Genomic DNA, 27292 nt, shown 5'->3' on the forward strand with positions numbered 1-27292 from the left:
GTGTCATTTGGGTTTAGATATTTGTTCATTGCAATCATTGTAACGAATTACACTGAAATCGGATACAGATTTGTACAAACATTATAAAAAACAGCAGAGGCTTCAAAAGAATAAATGGACTTAAGTTTGAGGCAAAACATAGTTATGGTGTGCCTGCAAATCTGTCAATTAAATTTTCGGTCAAAAATGTGCATGTATGCCTAAAAGAATGTAATGAATAATGCTTTAATAACAAGATATTCGTTGGATAACGATGAAAAATGCAAAATATCAACAATAAATGTTTGCATATCTGAACTTATCTGATCGGGGTCAGGCTAACTCGGACTCAGGGACAACTCGGCCCACTTGGATGGCAGGGCTGAGTTGTCCCTCTGGACTGTAAAGCGTGTATGGGAGCGCATCATGTTCTGGCTGGTCGCAGTTTTGGGCCGAGTTGATACAACGCAAACATCAAAGAACCCCTTTGGCGCGTCTAAAAAATGAACATACGTGCCTATGTATGGCGATCACTAACTGCGTATAAATTGTCTGAAATAAAGTGGGCTGAGTTGTCCTTCATACCGAGTTAACCTATATCCTTTTGCACTAAAAGTTGGTATAAACCAACTTTTAGTCTTTATCTCAAAATAATATGAAACTCATCATCCCATCAAATTGTGTCATCGAAGTAAGTTTCTTGGTATACTCTTTCAATATATTGCAAGCAAATACGAAATGGTGCCAGACAGGTTTATTTAACTTCTCACTTAAAATCAATGCAATATGTAGTCTGACGATAATTTCGGGTGCTGTTCGTTATTCCGAAGGTTCGCTATTCCGAAGGTTCGTTATTCCGAAGGGTCGTTAATACGCAAATTCCCTATTCCTAGAGGTTCGTTAATCCGAAAATGAAAAAGGGTTTGTTAATCTGAAAATTTGTGGCGTTATGCCGAAGGTTTGTTATTTCGAAGATTGGTTTATCCGAAAAGGAAATTCGGAACAATGAACCTTCGGAATAACGAATCTTAGGAATAAAGAGCCTTCGGAATAACGAACCTTCGGAATAACGAGCTGTAACCAATAATTTCAGTGTAAATTGCAACATTGAATTCTTCAGCGTCAATAAAATATGATGAATGTCATATTGCTCTGTTAAGGCATGGATTGGTGTGTTCAGGTGTATGGGTGTTTACAGAATCATGACAATGCATTTCCCATTCAAATCATACTTCATTTCTTTTCAGTAATGTTTGCATGAAAAATGCTATAAATGCATGGTGAAACATTACAAGAATACGGCGACTGTGAACAGAAAAGACATGCATCGGTATGTAACGTTACCCATTGCATTTCTTGCTGTCTTGTATTTCAGCGCCCTCTGCTTGAGGTCCTGCCATTTTCTTCTCACTTCCTCCTCCTCCCTGGAAAACCCCACTGCTTTCAAATGTATGGTTGCCTTCCTCCAATACCTCTTTTTCCGCTTTTCCACCTGAAAACATAAATGAAAATGAAGAAAGTAATTATGACTACATACAATATGAGCAGAGACATGTATTATTGATTTATAATATTCTGGACTACACCTTCACATCTTTCACCACTATTTATCTCAATCATTTCCAGTTCTAGAGGAAATTTGTAAAGATTCCTTACAGGAATTGGGGGGGGGGGCACCCCTGCCCCCCCCCCCCCCCCAGGTGGGGTATGTTGCCATTTTGATGTAATTGAGATTCTATTCCCCTAGGGATGCTTCCTGCCAAGTTTGGTGGAAATTAGTGATAGGGTTTTCAATAAAAAGATGAAAATTTACCATGTCCGTCCAAATTTAGGCCCCCTAGGGCCCCCAGGTGGGGCATAGTGCCCATTTGATGGGAATGAGATTCTTTCCCCCTAGGGATGCTACCTGCCAACTTTGGTGAAAATTCTTAATGGCATTTTCAAGAAAAGATGAAAATGTACAATTTGGGCCCCATTAGGACCCCTCCCCACCCCCTCCCCTGGGTCCCAAGGGGGGGGGGGCACCCCTGATTTTGCTATGAACAAACTTGAAACTACAGTCATCAATGCACTAATTCATAGTATAAACTTAGGTCTATCACTACTGGTTCTACAGAAGAAGATTTTTTAAGATTCCTTAATTTTGGGGGATTTGGGGGTTTGGTGCCCACTTGAACAAATTGAGATCCTATCCCCCTAGGGATGCTACCTGCCAAGTTTGTTGAAAATCGGTCAAGGGGTCCTCAAGAAGAAGATGAAAATGTAAAAGTTTACGCACGACGTACGCCGGATGAAAAGCGATCGCAATAGCTCACTAAAATAGCTAAAAATACAGGCAGTATTGCACCAAAACAATCAGAATGAATAGTGAAGTTCTCATGAAGCAAGTGTTAATATAAGTTTGTGTAATAGTTTTCAGTACAGGCTAACTTACCGGAACGCTGGCATGGCCTGCCTTGCCAAACAGGGCAGACTTATGTCTGCCCACAAATTGGCACAAAGCCATAGCCTCTCTGTCTGTCCAGTTTCTTCTTCTTCTTCTTGACAGATCTTCCTGAAATTTAAGAGGGAAAAATGCAGATTTCACTAAATGTATAGTTTAATGTCCGTTTACATAATTTATTTTTCTTCATGAAAACTATAAATTATGAATATATTGCTACCTCCAATAGCGATGTATGCTAACACTTTACTGAAAAACCTAATACAAAATGAAGTTTGGCAAAAACTGCTGATACTCTCATTTTCGGACATGGAAAATGCTTAGAAGTACAATTGCAACATCTTGAAGGATTTTATTTATTATTTTTTTTTGGTGTGCAAGTGATACAAAAAAAGTAATGGAACTTGTCACTAACATAATTTTTAGGGTAATATCAGTCACCTTGCTTTCTGAAAAAGGTTAACTGAATGCTTTATTATTAATATGTAATGTGAAACATTCTAAATATTCTTCATAATTTCCTGATATTGATCAATACATCATATGGTGTACAGAGTTCCTATCCAGATATGATTCCACCAAAACTGAAAGATTTGCAACCTTTTATGACAAAGTTATGTCAAGCTGTAATGGATATGCATTAGTACTACTGCTACTGTCACTCAGTCCACATTCATGTTGGGAATACAGTGCACTCCCGTTATAACGAAATGATCGGGACCGGCAGTTTTCTTTCGTTATAACGAAATTTCGTTATAACCGAACAAATACAATATATAACGAAAACAAAGAAACCACGTATATATATCATATTCTGTTTGCTGAATACTCATCATACATTGGAGAGCTATGTGAAATGTGATGGGATAACTGTATCACAATAATAAACGCAAGTTCCCCTCAGAAACTGTATGTGACACAAAGAGCGAACACACAGTGGTGTGAAGCGTTCAGCCATGCAGAGAAGCTATAAATGCTTGTTCCGCTACGAATTTTCGAAAGCAATTCGCATTTCGTTATAACGGAGCACATTTCTTTTGTTTTTCTTTGTCTGTGAAGCTCGGAAAAGACTTCGTTATAACGGAAATTTCGCTATAACCGTGTTCGTTATAAGCGAATTTTTTACCATAGACTTTAATGGTGATAATTTTGGGACCAAAAGATTTACTTCGTTACAACGAAATTTCGTTATAACCGTGTTCGTTATAACGGGAGTACACTGTATAGTATCCTTTGTATTTTCATGCCCTGCTTATTTTGGATGGATATCTAAGAGTTGTTTGTTAGTTTGTGTTTGCTGTTGTTTTATTTTCTACAGAAAACATGAAATAACAGATCCAGCATTGGAAAATCAGTTATAATTTACTTTAAGTGAAGAATGCCAAATTACAGCCAGAATTGTTCATTCAAACTTCTCATTTGTATTGGCAACACAGACATGCAGAGTATATTACACAATTATTAACTTCAATTTGGCAATGACAATAAAACACAGATTCTGAAAATGACTTACCATCTTGATGATATGAGCTAGCAACCTGAAAAATAACACAGAGAAAATGTGTGCTTAAGATAAATTTCAGAACCATTGCCACAGAAAAATTCAGTAAGTGATTAATATCAAATCAGTTAACATCATTTAATAGTTAACATCAGTTAACATGACATTAGGACTATGACAGCTGACTTTGCAGACTTGTATAGTCACTATGAAAGCATCTGTATTGGTACTGAATTTTAGTCCACTTCATTGTGTGAGCAATCCATTATGAAATAATCTGGAAATAAAATACCATATCCACAGGTCAGTGCATAAATCACAGAATAACGTTACCCTACAAGATAACGGAGGTATAACAATGTCATAAAAAAGTACAGGCTGTTAATGGACAGTACAATCATCAACAAATTATTCTTCACTCATCAATTTGTCCATGTAACAATCAAACTAGGGGAGCAAAGGAGACTACCTGAAAGTATTCAAAGAAGGACCACTGAAATGATTCCAGGAATGAGACATTTGTCATACTCTTCTAGTCTGTGTCATCTATCCCTACCACCTCTCAGTAATATACAGGCAAAAAGAGGGGACAGGATAGATGTGTACAAATATTTGCATGGTCATTGTCACACTAAGTTTGACATGTTGAGTCCTAACAGTGTTGGAAGAACTCGTGGTCACTCAATGAAGCTTGGAAAATTGTATGTCATTAAATTGGATGTGAGCAAGTATTTTTTCTCTTCTTTTTTTTTGCCAACATTGGTCCATATGTAGAATTCTCAGAAGATGTGGTCTCAGCATGCTCTGCTAATGCTTTTAATAAGCTGGACCAGCATAAGAAAAACTGTGCATTTGATTAGGAATAGGTTCTAAGTGCTATGTAGAGTAACATGCTCAAGTTTGGTACACTTCATGATTTTCATGCTATAGATGAAGTCCTGAGTGTATCTTTCGGAAGATTGTTTGTCAATATAATGACATTCTAAATGCATATTCGAGATATGAAAATTATATAACAATTTTGCAAAAAACTAATGGAATTTATGATACCTTATCTTGTGCCATGCTAGGCACAAAGGTCCTTGATTCGTACACACACACACACACAAATGTCACAATTTCTATGCACTGTAATACAACTACATTAATTTGCACGCTTAAACATTATCACCAATAAAAATCATGTAGCTGTACCAATCATGGCACAGTGCTGTCTGGAGGCGAGGCTGACTAGCATTAAATGTAAATATCTCTGTGAGCTCACTAGTCATTTGTAATCTGGCTACTGTTTACTAAATATGACAACCAACTTCACTTGCACAAGACGACTATTCAATCACGATTCAGTGAGCAACAACTGGTGAACAGCGGTCCAAAACAAGAACCGCGTCTAAACTCGCCTGCTAATTTCCAACTTGAAATCAAGTTTGGCAAGAGGTCATAAAGATCAAAAACTTTTTTGGGAAGCTTCAGGTCTTTGCTGCCCTGTTTACTATGAATTTTATGAGGTAGCAGCCTAGCAGGCTGTATCAAGATTTCAAACATGTAACAGTTATAGCTCTAACGTTAGATTTAGCTTGTAGCTACATGTACTAGTACTAGTAGTTCTATACAAGACTGCTTTGTGAATTATTTATTACTTGTATGATTTAAATCAGCTTCAGTGTTACAAAGAATGTCCTTTGAAACCCTGTCCGGTTGGTCCCAAATAAGGGGTGTTGGACAGTAAACAACAAGAAGAAAAAGAATATGTCTAGGCCTACACTACTACACCCTAGTAGGGCTAGGCTGTACCAATCATGGGCTTGTGTACGCTAAATGTCCTTGGTCTTAAGCAGTTCTCACCACTCCCTGCCATAAATGTCTGTCCCAAGGATTTTTTTTTTTTACTCAGTAACATGTTTAATAAGATTGGCTCAGCCTCAGGCTATATTTCTCATCATAATAAAACAAGTTAAGACTATCATTAAACGTACGTTTAATACACATTAGTTCGCATTGCTAATGCTATACAAGTGCTACAACCAACCCAAAACTAAAGCAAATGAACAGGCAAACACTGAAACAAAACTAGCCCTGTAGGCTAGGGCTAACAGTTTTTCTAACGCTGTTAGGCCTGAAACAAGGGTTTCTGCAGTGTTGGCCCTATAATATTTTCTTTTAATAACATCTACCACAAACACGAGTAGCGTCAGACGATTTAGACCTTATGTGGAACGGAAATACAGCATACTTCACAGCGTTCAGCGGATATTCACGCATTCGAAACTACAGCCACTGAGCTGAGCCAGTTCTAATACACATCAGCATCTTCACCCGCACGACCGTACGATCGTGAGCACGTAACTACAGGAAACTATAGCCCGTGAAATGCTTATAGAACGAAAAGAACTTATCTATGCTTTCAATGTACGTTAATTAATTGAAGCTGTTAATAATTCACGCAAAATACCATCATTTCAACGGCCAAAACGTATTAGTCGACTTCATTTTTACCAATACTCACCGGTGGAGCAGCAACAGGCAGGATGGAGCAGACGACTGAGAGCTACGCTGACTAGACGCGCGTTCCGTTTTTTCGGGGAAATACCGGAAATTAGGCTCGTCCATGACAATTCGTTCCGATTGCGCGTTTATCAATCACACGCAAGTTGCAATCAAACGCAAGTCTTTTCTAGCAACGGCGCGCAAGTATCCTACGCAAGTTGCGTGAGATACTTGCGTAGGATGTGAGTTGCGTTTAAACGCAATTTGAGTTTCTTGCAACGGGGCCCTTGACTGCCACACACTAGATTGCATCATACTGGATCATATGCACTACAAAATGCAAAATTTGAGAGAAAGTGATGAGTGCTCAGACTGCAATGCCTTCATGATAGATAGTGCATGATAAAGCCTGTATTATAGTCTATTGTGAATATCACAGAGCATTTATAACACCGATTTCATTACAAGGATTCACAATAACATGGCATATCTGTGCACTATAAAGACAAAAATAATAATGTCACACAGTGTCAATTCAACCAACCAGAAACAAGTGAACATACTACACAGAGTACAGAATAAACTATTGTTCCTATTATAAGGGATTTTTCTGTATCATCTCTGCTGCTTTGAAACATGGCAACACAGAATTATGTTTTCTCACCCCTTTCCTCAGCAGGTACTTGACAGCGTCTTGGAATCCTTGTAAGCATGTTACATGCAGCGGTGTCTGTCCACTGTGCGTAAGACAATTAAGCAGTAAACATCTTGGTGTTATGAATCATGTATCCATGGCATTGAGCAGAATTTGTTCTCGTTCAAGCTATACTGCATTAACCTACCTGTTTCCTATGATTCAGTTCAAGATGTTTCAATAATATCACATTGTGAATATTTTCCTCAGAAGAGAGAAAGTTGTGTTCTCCATTAAAAAGGAAAGCATAAAATGACAGCTTCAGGAAAAGTTTGTGGTTCATGATGAACGGGGAACCTTTTCCCACATTATTCACACCACCATACAGCTGTGGTTATTTTGATACAGTGGAAACTCGATATAACGAGATGGTCGGGACCGAGTCATTTTCCTCGTTATAGCCGATATCTCGTTATATCAGTAGGCATAAAAGAAGGCATAACATAAAGACATTAATTTGCACATGTGGGACTACCCATCATATTTCAATCAATACTGATAACTTGATATTGTGTGTGAGGGAATTACTCACCTTTATGGGTAAGAAGATGTTTTTCGCCAAGGAAATCCAATATCAAGTCATGAATGTGTTTCTTATTAATTGTAGATGTTTGAATTTGTAAATCTATAAAGCTTGCGATTGTATCAAGATCGTATGTGGATTGGTATGTGGTTATCATATGGGTGTGTGTTGTATGGAAGCTTGAATATGGGCTGCACAATGTTGTGTGTGTATGTGACACATTCTGTATGTACATTATGACTGCGTGTGTGTGAAGATGGGGAATTCCCTATGTAGAAAGCCAATCACAGCATCAGATTGTCTCATTCCTGCTAAACGTCATGATGATGTCATGCATACATTATGGCCGTCCCACCACATTTTCTGCATGTATCAGTGTGCGCGCACACACACACTTACACGTACAACATGCAGTGCTAGCTGGAGTGCACTGACTAGTGTACAAGACCGTTTTTGGCGCATCAAGTTTTACACTCTCGGAATATGATAGCACAGGCGAAGTAAAGCTTTACCGAAGGCATTTTGCTTTACCTCGCTATAGCAGGTTTGATTGGCTATGTTTTTCTTTGTTTGGAAGTCACAAAATTTATCTCGTTATAGCAGTTATTTCGTTATAGCCGATCTCGCTATAAGAGTAGCATTTTACATAGACTTGTGTGGAAGGAAATTTGGGACCGCGAAAATTTCCTCGTTATAACCGATATCTCGTTATAGCAGTGTTCGTTATACCGAGTTTCCCCTGTAATTATAGAAGATGTACAAGGCAAACAAAGACCAGATCAATAGCAAGACAACTTGTTAAATGCATCCTAAAGACTGACATGATAAAATTGTAAAAGAAATTTACATTGTGCTGAACTGTTTGCACGAGTTCATTACTCCGCCACTACTCTTCTGCTGTTCACCAAATGCGATTAAAACAGTGACAGCAAGAAAACTTTTGAAACACCTTGCATATCTCCGGAGGGGTGACACAACATTTGCTCTCGTGTGACAAGTGCTCAGGCCTTATTTTCTCCAAGGATTTAGAGTCAGGGTTAGGGTTGTGCTAGGGTTTTAGGTTTAGTGTGATGTGAGGAATAGGATGAGGGATAGGGTTTTGCTTGTGGGTAGAATTTGCGTTTGGTTTAGAGTGCAGATATTTCATGAGAGCAATTGTCACACAAGCAAACGTCATGGAATCCTCGGGAGGAAAATGATACTCACTGTTTGTCTCGGTCTTCAAAGGTGATTCCTTGCACTTCAGAGAGGTAATGAAGGGTTTGGCTGTCAAATTACAAGAAACAGAGGTAAAGGAAAGCATTTAGTGAAATCTTTCAATGTTTGAAAGAAGTTAATGACCACACTGTTTGCACAGACCACGATGAATCTCTGAACTATCTTAAAACCCGTTTATTGGGGAAAAGAAAAAGAATGCAAGGAATCGATAATAGTACAGGTGATTTTACAAAGATTTAAATGTTTTAATTCTTGTATTGAACATCTTCACAATGTGTAGCAAATCATCCCTTAGATAGAGTCATATCAATAAGACCAAATTGATTAACATACTAGATATTCATTTCAAATATGGGCTGCTCTTTCCTCCCATTTTCACATAATGACACTTGTGTAGTACATGAACACTCACTAAGTAACTAAGACTTTAGAAGTTCACTGTGGAGAAGTAATGGCAAGGCTTCAATTCAAATCTAAAACTGAGGTTTGAGTGTTGTTTTTTATTAGGCAGAAAGATCAGTCTGTATTTATCACCAAGGATTATATGAATGTATGTGTATGTATGAGAACCCAGTGAATAGAGTAAAGCTCAAGTCTACCACAGGAACTGAGAGAGAGAAAAGGGCTCATTCCTTCGCCCTCTCCTGGCACCTTTAGCTATTAAAGCTGAATTTTGGTGAACAATGAGAAAACATCGCCCCACATATGGAGCAACTGGGTGACTGAGCTTGATTTTGGACACTACGAAGAGTGTCAGATTATCAAACTCCTCCGAACAGACAGTTTTTTTCTGTGTATGTATTCATTTTTTTTTTTTAAATAAGAGACTGCATCTATGGGTCTATCAAATTAGACTAACAAACACCGACCACACTTACACACTTCCCCCAGCTGCAGCATGGTGAACAGCCTTGCGCCCCTGATGGTCTACGATGTCCAGATCGGCTCCTGCCTCGATCATGGTGGCAATATTTGCTGAGTTTCCACGCTTGCAGGCGTACATGAGAGGCGTTTCGCCGTAATCGTTAAGTGCATTGATGTCTCCTCCATGTTCCAACAGCAAAGATATAATCGCAGGGTCACCTCTCAGAGCTGCTCTGTGCATTGGCGTAAAGCCATGCCAACCTACATAATGTTGGGTTTTTTTTTTAAGAAAAAAGAAAAGTCACTTGTAATGAACCTCAATGGGGCACAGCATGTTATGAATTTAAGAGAAATTTCATTCTAACGATTAGTACGCCTATAGAGGCATGAACACAAGTAGACTCTGCCTGTTTAAAGGTACAACTTCAAAAATAGCAAATAGATCTAGAACCTCTAAATCATATTCAACTGATCGGACAGATTCTATTAAAATTGTTTTCAGTTGAGAACCAATGGTAACTCAAGAGCCTCATTGCATTCTTGTTCTAATCTCACTTGAATTCACACACATGGCTTTGATCTAACTAGGGAGGTATCATCTCCCTGATCTAACAGAACTGTTCCATTACACTTGTCAATTGAATGTGCTAGGGTGTGAAATAACCGATACAGCAAGTAGACTAATTCACAATAACATTTTAGGATCTTTAGAAATACACACTTAAATGTAGACCTACAATAGATGAGGTAAAAGAGTGTCTAGTATTACAGTACACTATAATTATCTATCTTGAGAATTCAATCTGGATAACCTTGGATGAGTTTATTCCTTGTCCTGATCTGACGAGTATAGTAGGTGTCCAACACATTGACACTGTACATTGAAAACGACACCCCTCTATTTATAGCACTGCGGGTAAAGAACGAACTTTCATGCATGAGACTATGCGCAGTAGTTTTACATTTTTCACTAGGATCCGGATTTGATGATGTGAAAATATTACTGAAAAAAACAACCAGATAACATACTAGAAATGTCGCTATGGCGACTGGCATGCCTCCGCCATAATGCGTGGTTCTCTTAATAGGTCTATAGTACAACGTCTTGACAATGTGTGATGACAGTTTCACGTAATTGGCAAAATATTAAAATGACAGGTTTGTCACAAATGTGTTGAATGTTCACTTTCCTTGAGCTAGGTTTAATTGGATGAATGGCTATACTGTCTATTAAAAGAGTGCAGGTATTTGGGGATTTGAGGATTTTCACCCAACTTTTGACCCTTTTATAAGTTTAAGGAAGAAGTGAAATTTAGCACTTCACTTGACTTTTGACCTTTTGGCAAGAAACTTCAAAAAGAATCTCAATTGGGTAATTATACATGCATACACTAAAGTTTCAAGAAAAATCCTGCAGGCATTGCATAAATAAGAGGGAAATAGTGACATTTGATGAGTTGACCTTGACCTTTGACCCATGACCCTTAAATTCCCTAGATGATCACTGCCAGTTAGTACATGCATATGTACTAAGTTCCATGAAGATACCTTGAAATATTTGTGAGATATGGGGAAAAAAATGAAATTTTAACATTTTCACTTGACCTTTGACCTTTAACCTCATGACCCAAAACTCTCTCTGGTGAATTTTTATTTGGTAGTTCATGTATACACCAAATTTCAAGAAAATACCTTCAGGCATATGGGGGAAATAGTGAGATTTTGAGCATTTGAGCTTGACCTTTTTACCTTTGACCTCGAGCATGTGCACCCAAAAGTTGATAGGCACAACTTCGCCCACTCATATACACATGCTAAGTTTCTTTAGGATACCTCAAAACTTTTTTTAGTTACGCTGTCCACAAAATTGATTACGGACGAAAGGACGGATCATACAGACGGAAGGACGGACGGACAACCCGAAAACATAATGCCTCTAGCGACACTTCGTGGCGGAGGCATAACAAGATCAACAGTAAAACAATGATACCGTAGAGTATGAATGGCACGTAGGAAACGCATTACATGCATTTCACACGTTATTGTCAATAGAGGGTAGAGGCCTAGGGGTGTTGGTTTCAAAATATGGCGCAACTGAGCGCGTCAAAATAACCCACGCGTTCAAAGAAGTTATCTTGGAGCGTGTACCGCAAATCGCATGCTTGTGAATTCAGAGTATTTTCTTTACATGTGAGTAAAATTTCAGGCAAACTGTGAGATATTTGAAGTATCTATCCACAGGAAAACATTAGGGTGTCGATGTGTTGGACACCCAACCATACATATTGTATCTAGGGCCTACCGCACCGGGTACATGATTGTGAAATAGGGTCAAGACTACCGCAAGTAGAACTAACGTTAGAAAGTAGAATTCTAGATTAATTAATTACAATGGACAGGGGTGTATTCAGGAATTCCATTAAGGGGGGTGCCTTTTGGCTTTACAAAATTAAAGGTGGCGCATGCGCCCCCTCCATTTTTACTTTTTATATCTTTGGTTTTAAATGAATTTAATAATATTATAAGGGGGGGGGGGGCGCACGCGCACCTGAACGGTGCGATCCCATCCCCACCCTACCTGGTCCTGGATCTGCTGCTGCAATAATTACCATTAAAAAAGTCCTATTACCCGCTACTATTTTATAATCTATATAAAAAATAGTGGAAAAAGTCTGTATAAATTCAACGTTAGACTATAATTTAATTATTCTACTGTAATGTTGAACAACAAGAATAAGACTCGAGTTAAGATTTTAAGAATGACCATTGCATTGTCTTGAACATGCTCACAAACCTTTCTCGTGAATTCCATCGGGATTAGCTTGGATGATTTGAACAATGTGCTCGTATCTCCAATTGTTTTGAATAGCATCTACCAGTTTAATTGTTGAGAAATTAGGTCCTTGGTCTTGGCTCTGGGCCGAAGACATGTATGGTGAGGCAAACGGTGCGAAATCAGACATATTCGGAGCCAAACTTTGACTCTTTTTGTTAGAGAGTCGAGTGCTTGTGGAACCAGAAACCTCACTCAGCTCAGCAGGCTCATCAGACATCAGGCTCTATATCCTCCTTCAACAAACATTTGAAAGAGGAAGTCTAATGTTAGCGTAGATGCAGAGTTCTGTCACTTCTGAAACTGCAGTCTTCTGAAAATATTTGTTGAATAGCGTTGATTAACGCAGAAGATCCTGCCGCATTAACTTCATTGATTTAGCACGCATTACAGATGAGATCGATGACGATATTTAGAACCCTGTAATCTGTTATAGACATTCTTTTCCGTGAGAAACCTAACGTGTAAATGGGCAGTAGTGCCTCCTCGTGAGATCCCTGGCCTTGTTGACTCGATGAAATGATTGAGGCGCGGCGCGGCGGCGGCTGCTACACCACACCATTGCATTGGGATGCCGCAGGCAGGGATGGCCAGTTACGTTACGTTGGTAGGTATGCATTTGTTATGTTTGCGCAATATGGCTCGCTAGCAAGGTTCGGCCTGCCGTGGAAGACAGTCTTTTTTCAGACAAAAAAAAAAGGGGGTCTACCAGCAATCGCCAAATTGTATAATTTTTAATAGAATATACTTTGGTCTTAAATTCAATTGATTTACAGAGTATACATTTTTAAAGATATTATTCATATCAAGTCATCCATAGAAAAATAAAATTAACAAAAAGTTATGGTTAACATTGACAATTTTTACTATTTCACTAAAAAAATCTTGTGTTAGGCTATGTGGCGCATATATGCATACTGTACAAGCGCACCAGGGTACGCTAATCTGCGCTACATTCGCTAGCGCTTTTTACATGTGCTGTGCTAAATACAAGATGGCTTCTTCGCCTTTGTACGACAAAGCCTTCGGAGGCTATCGCATATTCGTTGGAGGGCTTGGAAATGGCAGAACGGACAAACATGTTCTTCATACAGAATTCAGTCGTTTTGGTGATCTCATAAACGTTTGGGTCTCAAGGTTAGTTTCATACACAGTTATCTTTCATACTAACTAGTAACGAACGTTAGGTTAGTTTCATACATGTCAAACTACAGTTCGGCAGGACGTTGTGGATCATTCGCTGCAGTTGCGTGTGGTGCCAGTGGTGGTGGTGACTGATGAAACTGAGTGTTGTTAGCACTAGGAGCGCCCCGGGGTTAGTTAAGTGGCACTCTGTGGTCACTCAGAGAGTCAGACTCTAACTTTAAACATCATCATCATGATGATAAAGCAACAAAGTTGAAGTTATTCTATTATATTGAGACCGGAATATGGTATACAGGACCAGTCCTCTAACGTTAGATTTACTTCCACGTTCCATATTAAATTATAAATTAAAATTAAGTAAACTTACTCGCAGCCTTCGCGACAGCGGCGCGGCTGCGGCTGCACGTCTAACGTTACCCTCTTCGTAGAATTTGTCATTTTCGGGGTGGGTGTACGTTTCCTTCATGAAATATCTTTATTAATTGTAGAAAACTAAAATATTTATAAGGAATCCCCATAGTCTACGATATTCATTCAATAATCGGTGTGCGATTTCAGGCCTCGAATTAACCGACGGCCACCGACGGCCATGGCCGTCGGTGCCCCTCTCGTTGGCCGCAATGCCTTTTGTTTTTTGATCAAAGTTACGGCCAAAAAAAAATGTGCCCTTTTTCTTGGGGCCGTGGTGCCCTTTTAGAATGAAAGTTATTATTTATGACGTATAATATGCCCTTTCTCAAAGTCTACACTTTAATAAGCTTGAACAACTTTCCTGATCTCAAATATCATACCTTCAGTTCACTCGCGTCCCAATATATCTGATTCAAACTCAAAGTATCTTTCCGAGATATGAGACGACGTGTACGTACAGTACATGTACGCCCGACCGGCTTTTACCGTCCCGACTGCCTCCGCAGCGCAGCAGCCGCCAGAGTTACTAGCTAGGCAGCGCATATTCAGATAGAGTAGTAAAGAGTAACACCAAGTTCACCAAGAAAAAAGAAAAATCCCACGATGCCAAGGTGTGCCAGACTGGGGAATGGGGAGGGGTGGAGAGAGAGAGACCAATCAACAGAAGAAACCGCGCGTACTGGCGCATTCTTGGAGGTCATGAACTGTCTGTCACAGACTAATCAATTCACACGCCCGCGCAAATTCCTTTGCCATGTGGTTTGTCAGCCAGCTGTCGCAATGTGCTTTGAAGTTACATGGCAGCCTGGCCTGGCTGGCCTGAAAGGGTGTCGAGTTTCAATCAATACCTACTGTTGTTTTATTCCTGTTTTAAAAAATGTCGTTTCACCTGATAGAAACGCGGAGATCGGGAATGTGTTACAGCTGTAGGGAAGAGGTTTTTGTTGTGTGTTGCACTTTGTGTGTGTGTGTTTGTTTGTTTTTCTCGGTTTGTTTTTCTTCTTTCTTTTTTCATAAACACCAAACATGCCCTTTCCAATGTGGCCTTGGTGCCCCTCTGACTGACCTAAGTGACCTGGCCTCTTGGAAAAAGTGCCCTTTTCTAAATGGCCTTGCCCCTCCAAAATCCTATTTCGAGGCCTGCGATTTTATTTTTTTAATTACAATATCGGTACGTAAGCGTCCGTATTGCTTCACTCCTCATCTTCTGTGTGTTATTTGAATGGCAATCACTCTCGTATTGTCGGAAACGCGCGAATATTAAAGCCCAAACAAAGTTCTGGTACGCCTGCAAAAGTTGTCAAATTTCGCTCCCAAATGTGAACGTATGCTTAGGAAATGTGCAGGATAACGATGTTATGACAAGATATTCGATGGGTAACGACGAAAATGCGAAATATTAACCAAAAAGGTTCAGTCTCAGTGCTTACCCGAACGGGGTCAGGCTAAACTTGGACTCGGGGATAACTCGGCTTCGCTTTGACGGCGGGATGAGTTGTAATGGTTGTCCCTCTGATTGTACAGTGTTGTCCTATGGGAGCGGCCTGTATAAACTAGCCCTTCCTGTTCTGGCTACTCGCAGTAATGGTCCGAGTTGTTACAACGTGTGCATCAAAAACTTCTTTTGCGCGCATGCAAAATTAGTGTGCGCCTATCAAGCACCTCTTAAACAATCAAAGGCGCTTGATAAACAACAACAAAAACTCCAAAGACCGCGTGTCTCAGCAACTGAGGACCGCGCGCTGTCATTTTTGTTTTGTTTGTACAGGATTACGTTAGCACGCACTTTCCTGCCCATTCAGTTAGGCCTCATTTGGTATTATGCAGTAGCAGTGGCCAGTAGAATGTGGCAAGCACGAACTGCGTGTGAATTGTCTGAAGTAGGGTCGAATTTTTCCCGAGACCGAGTTAGTCTGGAGCCTTCTGGAATAAAAGTCGGTTTTCCTACTATTATTATTTTTCTCAAAATACTCCAAACCGACTCATCATTCCGGCAAACCGCATCAGCCAGGTAAGTTTCTTAGTGGACTCTTTCGATATATTGCAAGAAAAAATGAAATGGTGCTAGACGGGTTCTCAAGCACTTACCGAAACTTAGTTTTCACTTTAAAGTAAGTGCAGTTAGACCCTCGCAACCACGAAATTAACAACGCGCGGAAATGTCCTCCAAGTAGCAAGTAGCGAAAATATCTGTACGCGAAAATTTCACTTTCAGCTCGTACAGTACCTAGCGGCCTGATCCGACTAAATATTGTCGGTGCTTTTTTTCTGCGGCTCTCACCTCTCCGCGCACAAATCAGCCTTATGAAGCTGAAGTCTGACATTTTTTTACCAAAATTTGTAATGAGAAAAATAAAATCAGTACTAACCTGATCTTGTTCATTTATTCAAAATTACTATTCCACACTGATAGAGTAGGTGGGTACTCCAGTTAGCAAACTAATCACTTTGTAGGTATGACGGGTTCACTTTCTTCGTCAATTCTGCCGTCCGCTAACCTTTGGACACTTTTTCTGGAATCCCGCGACACGACATCACATCACATCACGCATCCAGCACATACAGACAGCGCGCAAGCTGTGAGATTTTCAGAGCGAGCTTGCACACACACCGGACGATACAGTATCCTCCGGTGCGTTGCTGGATGCGTGATGTGATGTGACGTCGCGTCGCGTGATGATTCCAGAGAAAGCGCCCAAAGGTTAGCGGACAGCGGAAATATTTTACAATTATTTTATAATATATAATTTTATACCTATCATGATAGGTACGGTAGTTCAGGTAATTCAACTGATTCAAATGAACTTTTCTTTTTCTTTTTAAACAGTAGAACCAGCTTGTCTTCACTCTCATTTATCCCCATTCCATATTGACTTCTTCTCTGTATTAAATTTGTGCAGAGGTCCGCGTTCGGGGTTTGCCTTTGTGGTCTTCATGAATGGAGAAGATGCAGACGAAGCTGTGAAATCAATGGATGGAAGGTAAAGTAAGATGAATGAAAAATATTTCCATGGCTTTACCAAACAATTAATGTTGCTCTTGTCAACATTTAGAGAAGTTATACAGTCAATACTAGCCCATTTGCAATGTTGTATCAGCTCTTAAACTGATAGGTGTAGACCACCAGCATATTCATGAGTATGATTGCACAGGTTGTAAACCCAGTATTTCCTTCGAAAGGGGAATAAAACCCGAATGTATACATGTGGATTGAGTGAACGCACCCATATTAAAGTAGAACAAGTCACTGAGAGTTTAAGGAATATTGGACAATCTATTCAAAACTTCAGAAGTTTCATAGTTTTGATACAGCCACTGCTGTTTGAGAAGACTAACAACTATAATACCTGATGTTAATGTGATTGGAAAAAAAAAATATGAATGGTAAATATTCTCTGGACTTGCTGAGATATGTTAGGGTTATTGTTCCCCCTGCTCGCTGAAAAGGGTAAGTTGAGTGATCTTTTGTTATACTATGTAGATTTTTTTTTTTTATTTTAGCTTAATTGTACATGTATAACAATGCCAAAATTTGTGATAGCAGTTTGACGTTTGCAATTGCATCTTAATGTTGATATCCTATATATTCAAGGGTTTACTATCTTGGAACTGGCAGGAGAGGCAGGGACTACAAAAAAAACAAAAAACAAAAAAAACAAAAAAAACAAAACAGGAGGTTTCCCCTTTGGGCTGTAGGTCTGTACATGTACTGCATCACATATTTTTCTAGCACCATCTTTGCATTTCATGGTATCATACTTCTGTGTTTGTTTGTGTGTGTGTATTTATGTAGATTGATGTGTGGTCAGAAATTGCGTGTTGAACACGCCCGTCTCTACGAGGGTCCACCGCCACGGAGGAAGTCTGAGTCTCTAAATGGGGGTACTGTCAGAAGGAGAAGCAGGTAATCTGACTCCATGAATATTTCTTTAAAATGTGCCTTTATAACCTTTCATCATTTTTTATCATCATGTCATTTTTTTTCATTTTTTTTATTTTTTATTTTATTTTATTTTTTTTTTTTTTGGGGGGGGGTATGGATGCAGGGGGTATATAAAGAGTAGGAGTTGGATGGATCATATATTGAGTTCCCTCAATATGTAGGAAGGAGTGTTTATTCGTAACTGTGCTTTTGGTAGTTCCTTTTAATGACTTGGTATTAATCTATGTGGATGAGAATCATTAGGAGTTTAATGAGGACGTTGGGGCTGAATAAATTGATATTTTTTAAAGGATAACAAAATTGTGAGTTTTGAAGCATTTGTGTGCAGATAATGGTGCCTTTCTTGTGTTTTGTGTGTGCTTGTTGTTGGTTTTTTGTTTGTTTGGTTTTTTTTTTTTTTTTGGGGGGGGGTAATTTTTTCAAAACAATTAGATTAGGGAAAAAAGATCATATGCCATGTCCCTCATTTTAAAACAGTTTTACATATTCCATGTGATAGCCTTAAAGTACATTTAAAGTGTGATATATATATATGGCTGTAGTTTAATTTGTCATGGATATTTTATGGTCGATATCATTCATTATCAATATAGCCATTCACCCTATTAACCTAGTTCAAGGAAAGTGAACATTCAACATATATATGACAAACCTGTCATTTTAGTATTTTGCCAGTTATGTGAAATTGTCATCACACATTGTCAAGACATTGTGATATTGTGTTATTAGGAGAACCATGCATTATGGCGAAGGCACACCAGTCACCATATTGACATTTCTAGCTTAGTTTTATATCTAAAGAGAATTTTTACATTTCCTCTTGTCATTGAATTTGTGAGATAAGAAGAGAAGTTCTGCTTGTTGGTGACTGTTTAGTATGTGCTGTTGGCAATCTTTAGAATTCTTGGTGGGTACTAACACCATTGGATTTCTCTTCAACCAGGCCAGATGGCAAGGATTTAGCAGGAGAGGAGGTGAAAAAATGAGAAGCAGGATTCAGACTTCCTTTTGTTGGCTTTTTGAGATTTATTTTTAATCTCTGTTTGAATGTTTGCTGCATTGTTCAACCTAGATCAAGGGACAGGAGGTCAAGGTCGAGGTCCCCTCATCACAGACGAGCGCATTCCAGATCCGATCTCGATCCCACTCTCACTCGCGACCGCACAAATCTCTATCTGGCACTCCTACAAGATCAAAGTCACCTGCGCAGTCCAGACCAAGATCCAGATCAAACTCTGCCGCACCTAATGAAACTTCAAAGTAAGATTCATGACAATTCCTCATGTGAATAAAAAGAACAAAACGAAAATTATTAACAAATGCTATTGAAGTGGAGCCTTATAAAGCTAGGGGGATGTAACAAACAGTCCCTTATTTTCCACATTTTTAATTTTATTTATTTGTTTTGTTATTTTTTTAGATCAACTCATAATTTGATAGAATGCCTCACATCAGGCTGCTCTTTATTTTGGAATTTTGTAAGTATGACACCTTGTTTGCTTTTAGCTCTTCCATGCCAACCATTGATGCCTTAAATATCAGTAGATTATCTTATGCAGTTGTGATGCAGTTCTACAAGATGAAAAAAATCAAATCACCAAAATTTGTTCAGGGGTGGGACACGTTATTGATTTGTTAATCGAAGAGTCTCATTGGAGACCATGTTACCAATTACTTAAGTATGTGTGTATCTCATTGTACATTCCTCTGTGATTTTCTAGGAGAAAATCACATGAGCGATCATCATCGGGGTCTAGGAACCGTCAAGGTAGCGAAAGGAGCGCAGGAGGCCACAGGAGTGTGAACAGGGATGGAGATGGTGACCATGGCAACGGCCATTGGGATATAAGCGAGGAAGCCTTTGCTGTGCCCAATGTTGAAGACCTGATTGATTGGTGAGTATTGTGTTTTTTTCGGCAGTTTTATCATGGGAAGTGCCATATCATGTATTTACTGTTTCGCTATTAATTCACTTAGGCTGTAATTTTTTTTCATGTTTTCAGACTGCCACACATTCATCATTGTTCATTTTGAGCATCGAAATTGGTTTATATCGGTAATTATACTACTGCAAACACACAAAGTGTATAAGGTGGTACCATATATAGGAAATCAGCTTGTGGTTGATTGGGCGGTCCAGGCAGTCCGTTGCAAATCTTGCTTCGCGAACTCCTACAGCTTAGAAGAAATTTAGTTGAAACTTAGGGTACATGATGACATCAAGGTGTAGATATACAAGACATGTTTTTTTTTGTGTGTGTGTTTTTATGAGAAAGCATTGCCATGGTAACCACAATTCAACACATTTGTGACAAACATTACAGTTTCTTTTTTTTTGTGCCAATTATGTGAGAACTGTCATCACACATTGTCGAGACATACTCTAGAGCCTATCAGGAAAACCTTACATTATGGTTGAGGCATAGCAACATTTTTTAGTGGGGTTTTTTTTTTTTGTGTGTGTGTGTGTGTTTTTCAAAACAACAATATTCTTAATTCTTACCCACTTCCACTACATTTTTACATTGTTTTGAGTTTTTCTGAAATTGGAAACCATTTTCAATGTATTGTGTTTCGTTGTATTGTTGCTTTCCTTACCACAGGAGTCCCAGTGATGAACATTTGGAGGAGAGACTGGACGAGAAGATTGAGGATAATCCTGTGGATAGTTGAGAGATGGACTATGGACATGAAGCAAAACAAACTCCGTGCCTGTGGGACCTAATTTTTCACCTGTCTAACAACCGCTGACTTAACAGCAGCGATTTTGGTTCTCGTGATGTGTGGTCTCGGTGAATGAGAGAGTCCCAAGCTGGATGACTTCAGAACAGACCTTCCAGATTATTCTGATGTTTTTCTGTACACCTAGCATGACTGTCAGCATTATAACTGTGGGCAGAAAGAGTGGACCAAATTTTTGTCCAGTTCAGTGAGGACTCAAGTACAGGGAGATGGTGAGGGCAGGTCACCTCACAAATCAACATCAGTGCAGAATTTGCAAAGTCGTGATTGTCGACTCGTCTAATGATTTTTAGCTCACCTTTAAATCTGAAGGCTCAAGAGCTATTGTCACCACTCATTGTGCAGCGTCCTTCCTGAGTCATCCATCGTGCATCATCTGCTGTGTGTCATCCGTCGTGCATAAACTTTTTATATGTTCATCTTCTTTTTGGCAGGTAGCATTCCTAGGCAAGCAGGATCTCAATTTTTTCAAATGGGCACCAGGCCCCCACCCCCAGTGTGATGGAATAAGCAAATGGACTGCCCCCTAGTTTGCAATGTCCTCTTGTAGTACTCTGCAAGAATGCATTGAAGGTGAGCACGAGACCCTCGGATCTTTTTTTTTTTTGGGGGGGGGGGGTAGGAGAGGGAATAGGAAGGGTATAAACTCTACAATATGAGAAGTTATGTATTTTTCTAAAAGGAAGTAAGTTGTATTTTTGCACCATTGAGACAAGCGTTATCAAATGTAAATGTACTATAGACATTAGCTAGTTGATCATTGTATGGAGAATTTGCTGAAGTGTCCTCACCCTTGATCAGGTCATGAGATAGAGTCTTTGAGCAAGGTTTCGAAAAAGGTTTATGAGCAAATTGTCCACGACAGAGTGATGAGAACAGCGAAGGCACGTCTACTTGCAAGTTTGTCATGGTACATGGTGGTTCATCCATGTAAGCTCAGTGTCTAGAAGAGCAAAGGTGATTACACGTACAGTCTTTATGAGAAATTTCTTTGGGTATTCTTGCAATTAGGAGATTAATCTTTTTGTGGTAATGATCAGTGGTTAGTGTTTGCCCGCTGTGACCACTTTTTTTCTGGATTCAATTCATACATGGATAATGTAGAACTCTGTCTGTACATACCGGCAGATTTGCCCAAGGACTGCATTGAGTCTTGCCCATCATAGCAATAAACACTGTCAACACAATACCATTTGATAGACCTGTGATATATTTCAGTGTAAAAGATTAGCTCATCACTAGATATTTGAATGATTAAATGTCTGTGAATCTGAATCAATCCATAAACAAATGTGTTGGTGAATTCTTGTGAAATAAATTAAGTTTTTATCTATAATGAATGATAATTTCAGAGGCCTTGTCATGTATAAAAAATAAACTGACAGGACATCCCAGGGGAAAACCTGCATTGTATTCATACATATTTCTGCAGTATGTCCGTTTGGTTTAAAAACACTATAAACTTATGTTATCTAAAACTGGAGAGAAAAGGAGATTCAATGGGTTATCAAGTCAGGTGCATTAAATAGTACATAAATGAACTGTTGTTAGACACACTGAATCCCCCCAGTTATGGCCAAAATAGATGTTAGCATTAAAAAACAGTGCCCAAACCTAACAAGGCTATAAATGGTTATGTTCCTATGTCCTCTCTTGGAAAGACAAGATTTGCGACAGTAATGGTGAATAGAACTTTTTTGTTGGCTGCTACATTCAAAATCAGCAACTCTGGCTTCACATATTGGTACTGATTTCATCCCAATGAAATCATTTGTTGTTACAGCAGTACATTTAACATAAACCTCACATATTCTAGTGGCCAAGAATGAACATAACCAGTGATTGAGTATTCTTCTTGTATCTTTGCTTGCTAGCAATAGACGCAAAAATATTTAACTTATATGTCGCATCTACAACTGGAGATCCCTAGTTTGGACCAAAATGTTACATTGACATCTGCATTTTGTTGATTGAAAGATAGTGACTTACACAAATTACAGAAATAAGCAAAATATCAGGACTATTAATTTGTGTGTGTGACTTACATGATTGTATTGACTGCTAGTATTATCTGTGACAATGTCGTCGTAAAATCTTCATGTTCCTTCTTACCTCTGCCAAGGAATAAGGTTAAGTGATCATCAGCATTGTCTTGTCAGTTCACAAAATGCCTCAAAATGTTGTGAACAGATTTGAGTGGAACTTTCAGGAAAAGTGGATGATGGCACATGGACTTGGGAGTTCAATTTGCACGCACTGGAGGTTTTGATTTTTATATTGGGAAATTGCTTGCATTTCTGAGGCCCGTTGCATAAAAGTTACTATTATGGTAACTTTGCCATCCAATGGTAACTTCCATGGAATTCTTGATTTTGATTGGCTGTTGAGTATTGTTGCCATGGTAGTTACCATAATAGTAACTTTTATGCAACGGGCCCCTGGTTTGAAATGAGATGCTTGCTTGGCAGAGGTGTGCACTGTCCAAGTGCTTGTCTAGTTTTTTACTAAGATTTCCCTCTTTTTTTTACTTTTATCTATGATTTTCAGGGTAACCTTTGCTTTTATGATACTTTTGAAGGTTCATATGCTTCATTTTGCCATAAAAAGTATTTAAATGGTACACTTTTATGTCAAAGTGTGTTATGGAAGCAATGGTTAGAAAAGTTCTGTGCATAGAGGCATTTGTAAATGTGCTTAAATACAATGATGTGATACTGTATCTTTTCACAAGGAGTCTCCACATGTGTGGTTATGTAAATGCCAACATTGTATTGATGCATCATGACTCAATTCAACTTTGTACATATCATAAAGTCTACTGTTGCCATATCAAACTTTATTGTGTGTCAGTAAATAGTCTATTTGTGTATTATATCTGTATAAAACAAAGAAGAAAACCAGTACATTTATTACTGTATTCAAAATTCTTCACCACACCCACTTAAACAAAAACAGCAACTTTAAGACATTAGCAGTGACTAGAGTGAGGGATTAACATGTATGTGCTCATGTACACATTAGTCTGCAATGTACATGTATGTGCAAGTACACACTTATATCCCATTTCTTCCCATCAAATATTATATACATGTATATAATATGTGTGTGTATATATATATATATATATATATATATATATATATATATATATATATACTATATATGTATTCTGCTCTTTATGGAGGCTGGTGGAAATTAAGTACAGTACTGGTACACTATACATGTACATGTATTACACTGCTATAAAATCAGCAACATCAACTTTTTAAGAAATGACAACTCTGAATGGCATAGGAGAGAAGACACAGTTTACAAGTGCAGGAGACATTAAAATACATTGTATTACTAAAGATGCTTCGAAAAAAAAATCAGTATAAGGGAACCCTGCTGCAACAATCTTGCTTAAAAGATAGTGTCGGGACTTACTATTTTTAAAGAGGTATTGAAATTTGATGATCCTGATTTCCAGTAAGGCCCTATATTGCAAGAGTATAGAAACACACGCATGTGCTTCTTTAGGCCTTTTCTTCTTCTTTTTTTTTTCAATATCCAATGTGTTTCTAATTATCTCGCAAAAAGCTAAAAGCTGAATTCTTACTTCCACCAATACAACACCATCCCTTTAACTCAGATTGATGCTTTCATTCATATGATATTACAGAGTACGATGTATACTGAGAGGTACATGTACTCTGTAATATCCATGGTAACATCATGTACGGCCTACAGTGGAAACTCAGTGTACCGGGTAATGGGATCCTTGGGACCAAGAAAATTTGTTCTTTATATCAGTTATTTTTTTATATATCAGTAGTCAACAAACAATATGAAACAAAGGAAATAAATTCACTGGGACCATGAAAAATCAGTTTGTTATACACATGTATGAGGTATTTGTTGTGTCAGACCTCTTTATACCATATCGAGTTTCCACTGATGCACCCCTAGCGCCCTAGGTATGACTTAAGCCACACAAAATTCAGAATGCATGCTCTTCTTAACCATCATTCTTTTTTTATTTTCTTTATTAGATCAGTCTGCACAATAGCACACATGCTTACATTTACATTGAATGTGTCGTGCAAACAATTTTTTACATGGAGAGAGAGCATGGAAACGTTCAATATCAATTGCAACAATGAATTCTATTCGCCATCCAGCCGGAGTAAACACAGTTATATCCAAGGAGTAACATTGATACAATAGCCAGGGCAAAATATCACAGTCTTTTGATTGGATCTGTTGTCCTTATGATCGTAAATCATACACAAGCAAGAATTTTTTAAACATATATTTAAAAAAAAAATCTAGGCCTACATATGAACCAAATGAAAACATGGGTAATGCTAGTTTGTTTTTTCTTCCATATTCATATTTACAAGCTTTAGAGAAATCATTTTGTCTTCTTCTACAATATCAAACATTTGTACATGACAGTAAAAAGCTAGAAACACCACTATAATTCTAATCATATATAGCAACACAATTCTAATCAGGCTGTAATTATTGTCAAGTTTTGCCAAGAATTAAATTAAACAGGGGCTAACTGAAAAATTACATGGTAAACTTAGGCATAATAGGGCCACTATCAAAAGCGAAGTCACAGATATGGTACGGTCTTTGTAACGGTGACAAACATAAAATATTGATATAATTGTACAGACAGTTATGTAAATCATACAGACAACTTGAATTGGGAGAATAAATTGAATTACTTTGTTACAAGAAAATGGCCTATGTCATGACCCGATTGTAGTTTATCATTCCTTTAAAAAAAAAAAAAATAATAATAATAATAGGTCGCTGCATGCTGCATGGTCTGTCGGTGTTTTTGTTGCCATTGTGTTGGTGGGTTTGTGTGTTAGTGCGGTATAAAATTACATGTATTTGTATAATGTATCTATAATACAGTAGATGCATTGACGATTAATGACCATGACCACAACAGGGGGAGGGGAGGAGGGGGCGAGCGGCGGAGACACTCGTAAACCACTCGGGTCCTTAGGGATTCTCATCTGGCATGAGGTAATCTGCAACGCTGCAGAACAGAGCAGAGTGCATCCGGTGAGCACATGCAGGGGCTAGCGGTCTGAAAGGGCAGGGTCCCCAGATCTTACATAGTCTTTCTTCAGACCAAAAATATCTATTGGTAATCAAATGATTTCATAATCTTGAGTAAAAAATATACCTATATTCTTATATTTGACTGAGTCTTAAAATATTGATTATCTAAGACAATCTAATGCATATTAAATCATAAGGAAGATCAAATTAACAGAAAATCTATGATCGACATCGACCATGATTAGTATTTCACTAAAATAGAAGACTTAATTTAGGCTACGTGACGCAGAAGATGGCTCCTCCACCTGACAGAGCTTTCGGAGGTTATCGCATTTTCGTCGGGGATATTGGGACCAGAGTAGGCAAATATGATCTTGAGAGAGAATTTGACCGTTTTGGACCTATCACAGACATTTGGGTCGCAAGGTAAGTGTCGTACATGTCAAAAGAGTTCGGCAAAATGTTGTATGAGGATTTGTCGGCCGGTGCTGTACCAAATGGCAATGATGATTAGACTAGTGATTGAATGATGCTGCTGTTGATGTTGTAGTACTTGTACAAACATCAACCAATACGATGACCTTTCTTTGCATGGGATTGCATTGCAGGGCTTTGTGGCAGGGCGGGCAGACAGGGCTCCCTCCACGCACATTCACATCATCGGGACTTGTTAGTATTGATAACTAAAAAACAAATGGCAGACCAAGAAGAAATGCCCAGATTCATCATTACAAAAACAGTGCGCAGTGGACATGGTGGGGATCTGGGGTCTGCTGTGCGAGTATGGCAAGCAAAGCCTCGTTGGTTGGCAATGATAGCCGTTTTCATATAAAAATCAGATGTACACCAAGCCATGAAATGAGATCAATTATCCGTAGATTGATAGGTAATAAACACATGAAAAGTGTTGAAATCAGCCGCTTTTTTCGTTTTCTTGTAAAAATCTTGCATTTTTTAAATAACTTTTCACGTTTATGATTTTCCCCTTATACTAGTCTGTTAGCGGCTTCGATTTGCCGATCATCATAAGTAGAGAGCTGAGCCAGCGCGCGGCGTCCGCGGGCAGTCGTAAATCACACAACACACATAGCGACTCCCCCGGCAGCAACCGCGAAGCTCTTCACGGGCTCCCAATTTCGGGCCAGCCAATTTCACTGAAACAGGCATTGCAATATTAAAGGTCCATTTCGTGTACCGTTGTAACATACTGAGCCTAGCTACATGAGGTTGATAAATTTTCCTTTCAAAAAATCAGAAAACACTTCAATTTTGAAAAAAGTGAAGTTTTGATACTGCCATATTGTGCGCAATGTGGATTAAGTTAAAGTACAAAAATACACCCAAGGTCACGACAAATAAGTGCGAAATTTCGACTTAGCATGCCGAACAGATCGATCTCCTCGGGCTACTAGCGGTAGGTAGCAGACGCAAACCCACATACAGG

General features: G+C 38.7%; 1 protein-coding gene and 2 long non-coding RNA genes across 3 annotated transcripts in view; 2 read left to right on the forward strand and 1 right to left on the reverse strand.

Annotated features, from left to right (window-relative positions):
* The window catches only part of LOC139745665 (uncharacterized), a 30119-nt gene extending 17406 nt beyond the window's left edge, over positions 1-12713 (reverse strand). Inside the window, exons 1-4 of the mRNA XM_071656060.1 lie at positions 12504-12713; positions 9724-9970; positions 8834-8893; positions 7075-7147 (exon numbers count right to left, since the gene is read on the reverse strand). Of these exons, the coding sequence (XP_071512161.1) occupies positions 7075-7147; positions 8834-8893; positions 9724-9970; positions 12504-12672 (549 nt within the window). The 5' untranslated portion in view covers positions 12673-12713. The remainder of the gene's footprint in view (positions 1-7074; positions 7148-8833; positions 8894-9723; positions 9971-12503) is intronic.
* Positions 12714-13596: 883 nt separating this feature from the next.
* On the forward strand, positions 13597-19161 carry LOC139707911 (uncharacterized). Its single transcript, XR_011709310.1, has 4 exons — positions 13597-13679; positions 17000-17080; positions 17893-18003; positions 19115-19161. It is a non-coding gene; the product is annotated as an uncharacterized lncRNA (long non-coding RNA).
* Positions 19162-19184: 23 nt separating this feature from the next.
* LOC139745666 (uncharacterized) lies at positions 19185-21116 on the forward strand. Its single transcript, XR_011711904.1, has 3 exons — positions 19185-19302; positions 19764-19937; positions 20646-21116. It is a non-coding gene; the product is annotated as an uncharacterized lncRNA (long non-coding RNA).
* The last annotated feature ends 6176 nt before the right edge of the window (positions 21117-27292 follow it).

This window comes from Diadema antillarum, unplaced genomic scaffold (genome assembly GCF_040938485.1).
Source record: "Diadema antillarum isolate AM-2024a unplaced genomic scaffold, OU_Dant_1.0 seq00001284_RagTag, whole genome shotgun sequence".
Taxonomy (NCBI): domain Eukaryota; kingdom Metazoa; phylum Echinodermata; class Echinoidea; order Diadematoida; family Diadematidae; genus Diadema; species Diadema antillarum.